The sequence below is a fragment of the Eubalaena glacialis genome, chromosome 19, assembly GCF_028564815.1.
Source record: "Eubalaena glacialis isolate mEubGla1 chromosome 19, mEubGla1.1.hap2.+ XY, whole genome shotgun sequence".
NCBI classification, from domain to species: Eukaryota; Metazoa; Chordata; class Mammalia; order Artiodactyla; family Balaenidae; genus Eubalaena; species Eubalaena glacialis.
This window is the reverse complement of record NC_083734.1, coordinates 24270340-24282934: the sequence shown is the minus strand read 5'-3', so window position 1 is coordinate 24282934 and position 12595 is coordinate 24270340. Positions and strand designations below refer to the sequence as shown.

Sequence of the window (12595 nt, the reverse complement as noted above, 5' to 3'; positions counted from 1 at the left end):
ATACAGAATGGGCATTCAATAGAACTGATAGCCTGGTGGCAGAGACATATTTAAAACATAATCACACAAATAAATATTTAATTTAAAGTTGAGAAAAACAAGTTAGGGAGTTAATGTAGCATGGTAATGGTCACCATTACTATATTAACTTCAATTTATTAAATGATTTAATAAATTAAGAATGTCCCCGGGCTTCCCTGGTGGCGCAGTGGTTAAGAATCTGCCTGCCAATGCACGGGACATGGGTTCGATCCCTGGTCCGGGAAGATCCCACATGCCGCGGAGCAACTATGCCCGTGCGCCAGAACTACTGAGCCTGTGATCTACAGCCCGTGAACCACAACTACTGAGCCCGCACACCACAACTACTGAAGCTCGCGCACCTAGAGCCTGTGCTCTGCAACAAGAGAGGCCACCACAATGAGAAGCCTGTGCACCGCAACGAAGAGTAGCCCCCACTCGCCGCAACTAGAGAAAGCTCGGGCACAGCAACGAAGACCCAACGCAACCAAAAATAAATAAACAAAATAAATAAATTTAAAAAAAAGAAGGTCCCCAAATGAGCCCAAGATCTTATCTTTGTATGAATGAATTAGAAAAATGAGTTAATTTTATTCCAGATCTCGAAAATGAAAGATAAAGGGAAGAAGAATTGTTGGGAATAGTGGAGAGAGAGAAAACTGGGTTTACCATGCAGAGGTGATCCAGAAGGGCTGCTGGATAGACCTGGAACAGGGCTACAGCGACCTCCTTGCTTAGACGTCAGTTCCTGTTCAATCTCTTCCAGCCCAGCACTCTTCTGGAAACGGCTCATACGATTTACGACTCGTGGTGACATATGTGTTCGAACACAAGGCTGGCCACCATAAGGGTTGATTGGGAAAACGTGGGAAGTCCCCCGGAGTGTACTGACCACAACCCAGCGACAGTCATGGCTGAAGCATATGTCTTGTACCTAGAAATGAAACAAGGAAAAACAAAAAATGATTGAAACTGTTTGGATTTACCTAAGAATATCACAAACATATTATTAAACATGAACAGAAATGCCTGCCTGGGGACTTCCCTGGTGGTGCGGTGGTTAAGAATCTGCCAAAAAAGACCCAATGCAGCCAAATAATAATAATAATAATAAAATAAAATATAATTAATTAATTAATTATTTTTTAAAAAGAAATGCCTGCCTGGTTACCAAATTTACCTAACATCAGATTATATTTTCAAAATGTTTCTTCTAAAGATTAGATTCATGGTGAATACTGATCAAAACTTCACATAAAGGATTTGATAAGATTTACAGTAGGGAATTCTGTCCCTTGCTGTATAGAGTGCCAAGTCATAAAATAGGACCTAGGTGGTTTCACCCTATAGAGTTATATTTAAAAAAAAAGAAAAAAAAAAGATATATGGATAATGTTCATTTCTTTAAAGGAATTTACCTTCCAAAAAAGCATAGAAGAGTAAAAATTAAAACATACATTATACAATGCAGGTGAAGTTATTAATCCAATCATTCACTCAACGAATACTCACTGGGTACCATGCTAATAAACACTAGGAACAAAGAGGTAGATAAGAAATCATCCTTGGGCTCACAGCCTACCAGGAAGAAAAGACATAAGAAATTTGCAAAAATATAACATATGAAAATGAAATAACTATCTTACATTTGAGGCACAGTGGTAACAAAAAGGAAGGAAAATATGAAATCTGCTTCTGAGCGGTGAAAAGGAGATGTTCAAGAGGGTAGAGGGTTAGGAGTGGCACCAAAAACACATGATCTGAATAGCTCTGGGTTCTGGAATTGAGTTTTGAAGTAGGATATACTTACAAAGAAAGGAGCGATGGACTTTCTAATTTAGATATACACAGATATTCTACTTTTGATATAGATGCATAGACATAAGATGGAAATGATGAGCAAGTAGTTCAGTATGTCAGAAACAACATGAGAGTGAGCAAAAGCCAGCGCAAGAGGTGTCTGGATTTTATTTAAGAAATAGGGAGTCAAGATTTCAATTCTGGAAGGATGACTGTGGGAGTGAATGCAGGGGAATGGATTTGCAGTGGAGATGAGGGTAGTTGAAGGAAAGTTAAGTAGAAGTTTCTTCAACAGACACAGATATAGGATCCTGAAGAGAGGTGGGAAGAGAAAATGTCTCAAAACACCCAAATGACAATCCAAATGTCCATCATCGGATGAATGGAGAAAAAAGATGTGGCATGTACATATACACAATGGAATATTTCAGCCATGAGAAAAATGGATATCCTCCTAACTGTGACAGCATGGATGGACCTTGAACACATAATGCTAAACGTGGTAAGTCAGACAGAGAAAGAACTTTACAGTATCACTTATATGTGAAATCTAAGAAAAGCAAACCTGTAAAAAACAGAGTAAAATGGTGGTTACCAGGGGATGCGAGGCGGGGATAAGACTGACAGTGTTTAAGGGTACAAACTTGTAACGAGTAGTAAATAAGCCATAGAGATCTAATGCACAGTATACTGATATAGACAATAATATTGTACAGTTATATAATGTGATAAATATGGGTACAATGGCAATCACATTGCAATGTATAAATGTATCAAAGTAACAAGCCGTACACCTTAAATTTACACAATGTTACATGTCAAACTTATTCAATTAAAAAAACCACTCTGATAACAATGAAAAAAAAGAGAAAAAACTTATGTATTTGCAGTGGTTGGCAAACACTACAGGCCATACGGTCTCTCTCAGCTATTTCCCTGCCCTTCCAGTGACAAAGTAGCCATAGAAAATATATGTAGATCAATGAATGCAGCTATGTTTGTAAAAAAAACTTTTACAGAAAAACTGACTGGCCACAAACTTGATCTAGGTAAAGTTAGTCACTAAATTGTATGACATTTATCAGGTACTGAAATACAGAAGTCCCAGTATTTTCAAATTAGCAAACTGAATTTATTACTTTTATCTTGCTATCAGTCTAATGATGACAACTTGAACAAAAATGTCTCTATTTACTTTTATACTTAAAAAAGACAGTTAAGTAAAATTCCATATTGTTCTAACCACAGCCTTTTTAAAAAAAGGCAAATCACAGATACTTAAGAAAGATTTCTATGTGACTAAATGATAAACTAAAATAATTTTTCATCACGTAAAACAAATGTCAAACCGTGCTTTAAAAAAAATAACCCAGACAAAAAAGTATGGTAAAATAAAGATAAGATGTTTGTGAGTAGGATTTAAAACTTGTGAGTAAAATTCCTCAAGCAGTCAAAGAAGCCTATTTTCAGTGTATTAAATCTTCAAATAAGCCTAAATTCAGCTTAAAATCTTGACTAATACTTCAGAAATATTCTACAAGCAAAAGCCATAAGTATTCATCAAAGTACAAGAGCCTGGAATCTTTGAAATAAAAAAGAAATTTTAGTCTTACATCAAAATAGGATATTTCATTGCTAGACAACTGACAGACCAAAATTATCAATACATGGATAAACCCCAAACTGAGCCACATGCCTGCCCATTTCAATTACTGTGACACATCCAAATGACACATTAATGTTATAATTAAAGAATCTCCTGATTCTTTACACTGAGAAATTTAACTCCCAGCAATTCTAGAATTACGAATAAAAAGTCATTCCTCAAGTGCTTTACCTCTCTACTTCACTTACACTAACTTTCAGCTAAACGACTTATAGAAAAGCAGGAGAAAAGGAAGGGGTAGGACAAAGAAAAGTGTAAACAGCAGAAGCAAGAGAAAAGAAACACAGTACCAGACAAATTTAATATTATAGTATCAAATGCATTAACACAAGCCAGATCAAATATATAAAGAAAACTATCTTTAGGCTTACTGAGTAACTTATGTTCCATCCACAGCGGAACTAAACCATGTTATCTAAAACCTTTTTCCAAAACACTTATAATCAAGATGACTTCCTGGTCTGTCAATGAAAAGAAGTTTCCTTCTTTCATTTTAAGAATACTTCTGATATGAGGTGGTGCTAACAAACAGTATCAAGGCAAGAAGACAGAATTCCACCTAAAAGCTTACTTAGAAAACTGCTATTAGAGAAGTGATTCTGCTCTGTGACCTTAAAGACACATCAGGATACATAAACGAGCAGAGAAGAGTTGCTAAAGACATCAGCTGTCAAGAAACTAGAGAAAGTTTAATCCTTTAAATAACATTACAGAGGATAACAAGTCGCCTATCCACAAAATGCAAAATGATACAACTGTTCATGTTATCAAACAAGTTGGGTGGTTTTTCATACATTATTAAAAATAAGAAAGACTGGGGATCCTCATTAGGACACTCATTATTATCAATTTGGAGCTTTTAAATAAGCAAATGTCAGAATTCTTAACTAATGAGATATAAATAAGAAATACAGAGTGCTTAATTAAATGTTTTGCAAATTTCTATTAGGTTATATAATTTATTGCTCTTTAAATGTATTATTTGGCATATTTATAACATCTCACACTTGCTTCTTATTGTAATGATGTAAAATTTGGCTATGAGAAACCAATTAGGCGTGTAGAAAGCTGAAGTATTTGTTCCTTAAAACATACTGCAGCTATATGCCAGTAATTCTAATTTATACAAGTATTTTTTTCAGCAATCTAAATCAATTTCATTGATTTACTCATCCAAACAATATTTGGGGCAACCAAAATCTAATATAGCAGACATATATGGAATAATTACGTCCAACATTTTATCAAAACAAACAACCAAAAAAAAAACAAACCTCGAGTGTATATTTCATTCACGGAACAGGCTGAATTCAAATTACATATAAAACAAGAGTATTTGAGCACTAGAATTAAGTGTTACTACATTTAAGCATCTAAGATACAGAAATGAGCATCGCAAAAGGCTCCAAATTTATGCCGCAAATTTACCCCTCAATCCCAATTAACTAATAATAGCAATTTTAAAATTCAGCGTTATTTTAACATCCTAAAATCTAAAGCAGAGACTCTCTAACTTTTAGTAGACTAAGAAGCACCTAGATTATTTGTAAGAAATACAGATCCTTTGGTCCCACCTTCAGAATTACGATTCAGGAGGTGTTGGGAGGTCTTGGGGGAGACATGACCAAGAAATCTGCAGTTTTAGAACTCAGATAATGACTCTGATACTGGCCTGAAGTCAGTGGAGCTAGGGAAAAAAAAAAAGCTAATATGGAGTTAGAAAAAAAAATAAACTTACCAGAAATAGCAGTCCCCCAGCCCCACACCAAACCTTAGAAATTACATAAAAGATACTCTTTTTTAAAAAAGAAGTAATGGCAATGATTTCCTAGGGTGTGAGTGGGGCAGAAGATTGACTGAAAAGGGCAGGAGGAAACTTTCTGAGATGATGAAAATGTTCTATATCTTGATTTATGGTTGTATAGATGTAACTAGTGGATGGCAAATAGAACACCCAACCTCCAACCTTCACTCCCTCACCTGCCACCACTACAGATACTTCCTATGTGCTTCCCAAAGCCTCTCTTACAGCAGGTGTTGAAAAGTATCCACTTTCTTGACGAAAGGAATTAACATCACTGAAGCTGTCCTTACTCCTTGAATTCACCTTACTGCTTTGAATTCACCTTACTGCTTTGAATTCAGAAATGATGCCCACTGGAGTGGCAATTATAAAGCGATCACAAGAAAAAGAACAAAAAAGGTCACTGAGACATTGTACCAAAACTGGCAGCAGCCTTCTTGTAAAGTGAGAAAAATAAACCCTGGGTTTTTTTTTTTTTTAAACCATTGTTTTTGTTTCTGTAGGCAAATATATGCCGAATGATTCAATTACTAATTCCCTTTCCAACTCTCTTTTAAAAAGAAAGAAAACCCGAAAGCAGAGAGTACTTGGATAAAAAGTCTCAAATCCCAGAGTACTATTCTTTCACAAGCCTGTAAGAATGGCAATCAAAACCGTAAAGACAAGTCCCATATCACAAAAACTAACTAGCCAAGGTCCAAGCCTTCAGATGAGGTTATGTTAATGGTAATAAATTTGCTTGAGAATAAGATGCTTAGAATGGAGATGTGGTAAAGACAGATAATCCACATACACCCTCTATCTCATCTGCCTACTCCCTCCCCATATCAATTCTTCAGATTCATTTATTTATCCAATAATGCATTCATGGGAACCCTATTACATGTTTTGCACTCTTCTAGGTGCTAGAAATTTGAAAATGAGCTATCAAATAAGCAGCATGCTGAACTCTTGGGCATCTATGCCAGAGAAATGAAAACTACGTTCACGTAACATACTCATAATATCCCCAAACTGTAAATAGTCCGGGTGGATGTTTAAACGAACTGTAAAAGTTAGGTTACTTATAAAAGGGTAACATGAGGGAAATGTTCAGTATCTTGACAGCAGTGGTGGATACACAAACCAACATGTGATTAAATTATATACACCTAAACACACACACATACACAAACACACACACGCAAGCACAAGCACATCTGGTAAAATCTGAAAAAGATCAGTGCATTGCGCCCATGTCAATATGCTGGTTGTCATACACTCTAGTTTTGCAAAATGTTACCATTGGGATAAACTGGGTAAAGTGTACATGGGATCTCTCAGTACAATTTCTTATAAGTGCCTATGAACCTATGATTATTTCAATAAAAATCTAAACAAACAAAAAAAGTGAATGTGACACCTTGTAAACACCAGAGTCAGCAGTGCTAGTGCAGCCGGCTCCTGCTGTAGCCTGAACTTGAGTGGAGACAAGGATGAGGGGTGGCCCAAAATGCCAAGGAGTGTGAACCGCGGCAGTGATGGGAGTGGGGGCAGAAAGAAAGGGGCTGTGGTGCCTGGACACTCGCTGGAAGCTGGTGAGCACACCACTGCTCATCGGGAAATAACTGGCACCAACACTTGGCCAAGTGAGGAAAAAAGGCCAAAGCTCCTGGCTGCCCCCATAGTATCTACAGACTAGCCTCCCCTGCCACCAAGACAGGGGATAATGAGATCCCCTGGCAGCCGTCACTGGAAAAACTGGCATGTGCCCCTTAAACACATTCGTCCATGTTCTCGTGTAGGGGGAAACAGCCCATGCCCTCGTAGGAGGAAAAATACCCTGGAACGAAGTGTAAGCACAGTTCACAGTAGGGAAGAGGAGCTAAGATGACCTTGCGGGTGTACTATTGTTGTCGTTTATGTTGATAAATGTATAACTAGCATTAATGGCTTAACTGATTGTACTTACATGCTTTTAAGTGTCAGGGGGTATCCTCTGCCATGTAGATCGAGGTGACAATGCGACAAGCCCACAACAGCTCACCTACTAGGCTTCCAGTGCCTTCCCATGTTATGTAACAGAAACAACAGAATCCCAGTAGGAAAAAGTTGAGGTAGAGACTTAATGGCTGCTGAAGTACACAGCGGTGTTATCCCAGTACAACATCGCCACCTGCCTGATCCAGCAACCAAGTACGCTCCCTTTTTTTAGATGGCAGCTACTAACCTGCTACCAGGTTCTTGTAACTGAACAACTGACCCATGGAGGCTTTGTGATTTTCCAGACCCACACTGGGATGAGTCAACTCAAATCTAATGATGAGCACGGTGGGAAGGGCCCGACAGGGCTTGCTAGTCAAATGGTATATTCCAGAATATGTTCTAGAATGGCCCTAGGAGCACCTTGTTTTTACCACTACTTTATCACCCACTCTACTGCCTGAAGCAATGCCACTGGTTCTATAAGCCCCTGAATCACAGAGTTTCCTTTAAATGCCTGATTGATGGTTTGGCTAAAATGAAAAGTGATGGTGTCCGCCGGCCCAGGGCAGTTGCACAGCACCAACAAAAACTGTGGATGGACAAATCTAAGGACCAGTCAACACAGCAGGATAATGGAAAGCTGTCACCTCTACTTTGAGGGGTCACTATAACTGTGGACCAATCATACCCATTCATTTATGTATTATCTATGGATGTTTTTGCACTACAATGACAGAGGTAATACATGTAGAATGCAGAGTTATTTTACAATCTGGCCTTTTAAAGAAAACTCCTGCTTTAGACAAATACTCCAAAGGACTAGAACTGTTATATTTATACCGAAACTTGTCATCTGCCGATGGCCTTGCCAATGGTCTGTTTGCCATGAAGTAGACTACATACTGGCAGATTGCAGATGTCCCTCTTTTAGGGCCATGAGCTGTGCAAGCAAATCATGGCTGGTAACTGAAGAATCTGGGTCACTAATGCCCAAGGTAAGAATCCACCCACTGATGAGAATGACTGGAATCAAGCCACTGATCAGGCCTGCTTTTTGCCCTGCCTTGTACAGTGATTTCCATCTAAATCCATCAATTATAAATCTTTGCCCCATCTATTATCCATTGTTTCATATCACTCAAAGTATACACGATGTCATAATTTAAAAGCATAAATATACTACAGGTGCTGGGGTTAGTTGTTGAACTATTAGGACAACATAGTTGACAGGATTGCTCAGATATTTGCCCTTTTTTCCTTATTTGTTCTATCAAATGTTGAGAAAGTGCTATTAAACTCAGTTTTAGGTGCACAGACATTTAAATCCTCCTGATAATTTGACTCGAACATTATGAAATATCTCTGGTAATAGTCTTTGTCTTAACCTCTATTTTACTTGATATTAATATAGTCAAATTTTTAATATTCTTATGTTTATTATTTGCATGACACACCTTTTAACATGCTTTTACTATCATCATATTAAAGATTCAAAGAAAATCTTTAATAGATAACTTGTTCCTTTAGTTTGAAGTTCTTTAGATTGGAATATATTAAAATTTAATATAATTATTTATATGATTGAATTTTGATGTACCATTTAATGCTGTTTTCTGTTTATCCCCTCTGTTTCTTGTGCCTCTGCTCCTCCCTTTCTGCCTACTTTTGAATTAATTGAACATTTTTTAGAATTCCATTTTATATGAAGTTTTGTCTTTTTAGGTGTAGCACATTGAACCTTGAAATAGTATAGTTCCTTGCTCCCACCGAAGCACCAATGGTCCATTATGCTATAGTTATATGCATTACATGTATACAATATAAACCTGAGAAAACGTTAAAATTTCTTACATATAAAAATTATTTTAACATTAAATTTAACATTCCTACATATTTTAAATGAATTAAAAGAAAGAGAGAAAAAATCCTCTCTAATAAGAAATTGATCGTTTCTCACATACTTCATTACTTCCAAGATATCCAAGTTTGCTCTGGTATCATTTCCCTGTGCATGATTTCTAGTGTGGATGTGCAAGGTTTATTGCTCACTCCTTCATTCTTAAATGATACTTTTGCTGGATGGAGAATTTTTGATTACCAGTACTTTTTTCTTTCAGTCCTGTAAACATGTTATTCCACTGCCTTCTGACTTCCATAGTTTCTGATGAGAAGTCAACAGTTTGTTCAAATGTTATTTCTCTGTATGTAATGTGTTATTTTCCTCTGGCTACTTTCAAGATTTGCTTTGGTTTTCAGAAAGTTTACTATGATGTTCTTGTTAAACTTGTGTTTTGTCATATTCAATATTTTTTTTTCAATAAATTTGGAAAGTTTTCCATCTTTATTTCTTCATTTTTTTTTTTTTTCTGCCTCATTCTCTCTGTATCCTCTCCTTCTACACAGATTGAGAGGAATTTTGCTCCAGGATGGATCATACGCAGAGTCTCAACCATACCTCATTTGTATGATTTTGATGAGGAGATCTGAACTTTGGAGCTGATGATATTTTTAAGAAATTTTAGAGTTAGAGGAGATGTTGTAATGTGTTGAGATCTTCAGGGATGTTTGTATGGAGTAAATACATTTTATACATGAAATAATCCTGAATTTGAAGGGTCAGAGGGTGGACTGTAGTGAGGTAAATAGTGGCTCTAAAAAAGACACATCCAGATCCTAATCCCTGGAACCTACGTACAGTACATTATAGACCCAAAGAGTGACTATTACCTTATATGACAAAATACGTGATTAATTTCTAGATCTGGAGAAGTTATCCTGGATTATCAGTGTTGACATTAAATGGAATCACAGGTACCCTTATAAGATACAAAGAGGAAAAGACACAGAGAAGGGAAGGAGGAAATGAGACCATAGAGGCAGATACTGGAGTGACGTGGCCATTAAGCAAGAAATGCTGAGGGTCACCAGAAGCTGGAAAAGGCAAAGAACAGATTCTTTGTTAGAACTCTAGAGGGAGTGCAGCCTCACCAGCACCTTGATTTTGGACCCTTGCCTTCCAGGACTGTGAAAAAATAAATTTCTGTTATTTTAAGGCAATTTGGTTTTGTTCTGTTATTTTAAGGTAATCTGTTATGACAACCACAGGAAAGAAATGTGGAGTAAATTTGTATATCGTCCAGAACAATGTGAATTTAATGTTGCAGACTGCCTGTAACTGAGGTTGCTGGGTGGAATGGCAAGCTTATGTTAAGATTTTCATAAACTGCCAAACTATTTTCCAGAGTGGCAGTACCATTGTACATTCCCAACAGCACTGTAGAGAAGATCGAGTTCCTCCACTCATTGACTTTTTGAGAGTTCCTTAAAATGTGCTGTAGATACCAGACAACTTGTATCTAATCCGAAGGGTTCCTCCTATGATTTCTTCTAAAAGCTTTATAATCGTAGATTTTATATTTAAATCTGTGATCCAATTTCAGTTAATTTTTGTATATGGGATGAGATATGGATTAACACTTTTTTTTTTTTTTTTGCACATCAATACCCAGACAGACAGTCTATTACCATTGTTGAAAAGACTAACTTGTCTCCACTTTGCACCTTTGTCAAAAATCAATTGTACATATGTATGGAAACATTCCTGAATGTTATTTAGCTTTAATAAGTCTTATTATCAGGTAGTGGTAACCCTCCAACCTTGTTTTTCTTTTTCAATATTATTTTGCCCAGTATAAGTCCTATGTACTTCCATATGAATTTGAGAATTAGCTTGTCAATTTCTATCCAAAAAAATTTTTTTTAAATCCTGGTGGGATTTTGATGGAGATTGCAATGAATATATAGATCAGTTTGGACAGAAATGATATTCTAACAATATTAAGTATTCCAGCCCAAGAATATGGTTTAACTCTTTTATTTATTCAGGTCTTTACTCTCAGCAATGTTTTATAGTTTTAGAATATAGTCTTGTACATGGTATATAGTCACTATTTTTAAATTTTAACTAATGTTTTTTAAATCACCAATTATTTTTTCCTAGTATGTAGTACCCTGAAGCCTTGTTAAAATCACTTATTAGTTCTAACTTTTTTTGTCGTATCCATTAGATTTTCTACATGTCATCTTTAAATAAACATAATTTTACTTCTTCCTTACTAGTATGATGTCGTTCTTCCTGTGGCTGCAGATTTCTCTGCAGATCTCAGCGGTTCTTTCTTTGCAGCTTTCATCTCTCTGGTGCTCTGTCCTGAGAACTCGATGATCTTTGTCTCCCTGGACTCTCATCAACAAAGGGAGTCTACTAGGCTCCATCTGGGTTCCCCCTTCCTGCACCATGGACTCTTTTTTCCTGAACTGATCATCAGCTACTATCAATTAATAATATTAAATAGCTAGATACTTTTCCCCTTGAGTATTAAACATACTAATCATACCATTTTGCAGGACTGCTCTGATAAAAAGTAACACGTATGCAGAGGTTTCAAAAGCAAGTTTACCATTTATCAAAATTAGTATGTTAAGTACAAAAACTACTTGTGTCTGCTTCAGTAAGACTTTACAGAAGTATATTTTTAAAATATTGTAAGGTCTTACTATATACAACTTCATTGATGAAAACTAAGAATATTTTTCTAACTGCATATGTACTTTATGAGGAAATTACTGTCAGATGCAGAGGATATCCCAAGTCACAGATCACAAAACAAGTTAATTCAACATAATTAGATCCACATATTTGATTTCTTTTCTTGCCTGATGAAAGTACCCTCAGAATCCTTGGAAGATTCCAGAAGGACATGATTTTAAAATACTCAAAGACAGATAGATCACTTGCCATACAGATTTCATCGTCGATGCTAAATTTTATATATCATTTCAAAATTACTTTCAGTAGAAGTTTATAAAAATTAATTTTATGGTCATTAATTGAGTTTCCTTAGATCTTGATGTTTGATGTTTAAAATTTCCAATCTCCTAAATTACAGGGTGTGACATAGAACAACATAATTTTAATAATGTCTATTTGGTTTTCCTACCTGTTAAATAGGAATAGCATTGTCACTAGCAAACATTAGTACCTACAAACATTTGTCCATGTGCAGGGCACTGTTCTACGGATGAGAGACACCAAGAAGCTTAAGCAAGATCTCTATTTCCAGTTGGATATAAAGGTAAATTAAGTGACAAATAATTCTAATGCAAAAGAGGTATCAAAAATAGGTGTAAATTTTTTTTAAAAGGTGTGGGTGCTTAAAATAATTCTAGTAGATTGTAGCTGAGGTACAGCATATCAGTAAGTAGGGAGGGCAGGACAGGGATTAAAAAACCAGAGTTAAGAAATAAAATGTGCCCTGTATTGTACAACACAGGGAATACAG

At 36.2% G+C, this 12595-nt stretch overlaps 1 protein-coding gene across 4 annotated transcripts in view; it reads right to left on the bottom strand.

Annotated features, from left to right (window-relative positions):
- The window catches only part of BCAS3 (BCAS3 microtubule associated cell migration factor), a 595828-nt gene that overhangs the window by 358187 nt on the left and 225046 nt on the right, over nucleotides 1–12595 (bottom strand). For all 4 annotated transcript variants that reach the window (XM_061176783.1, XM_061176782.1, XM_061176784.1 and 1 more), the window contains exon 15: nucleotides 691–955. In XM_061176783.1, coding sequence (XP_061032766.1) covers nucleotides 691–955 — 265 coding nt within the window. The remainder of the gene's footprint in view (nucleotides 1–690; nucleotides 956–12595) is intronic.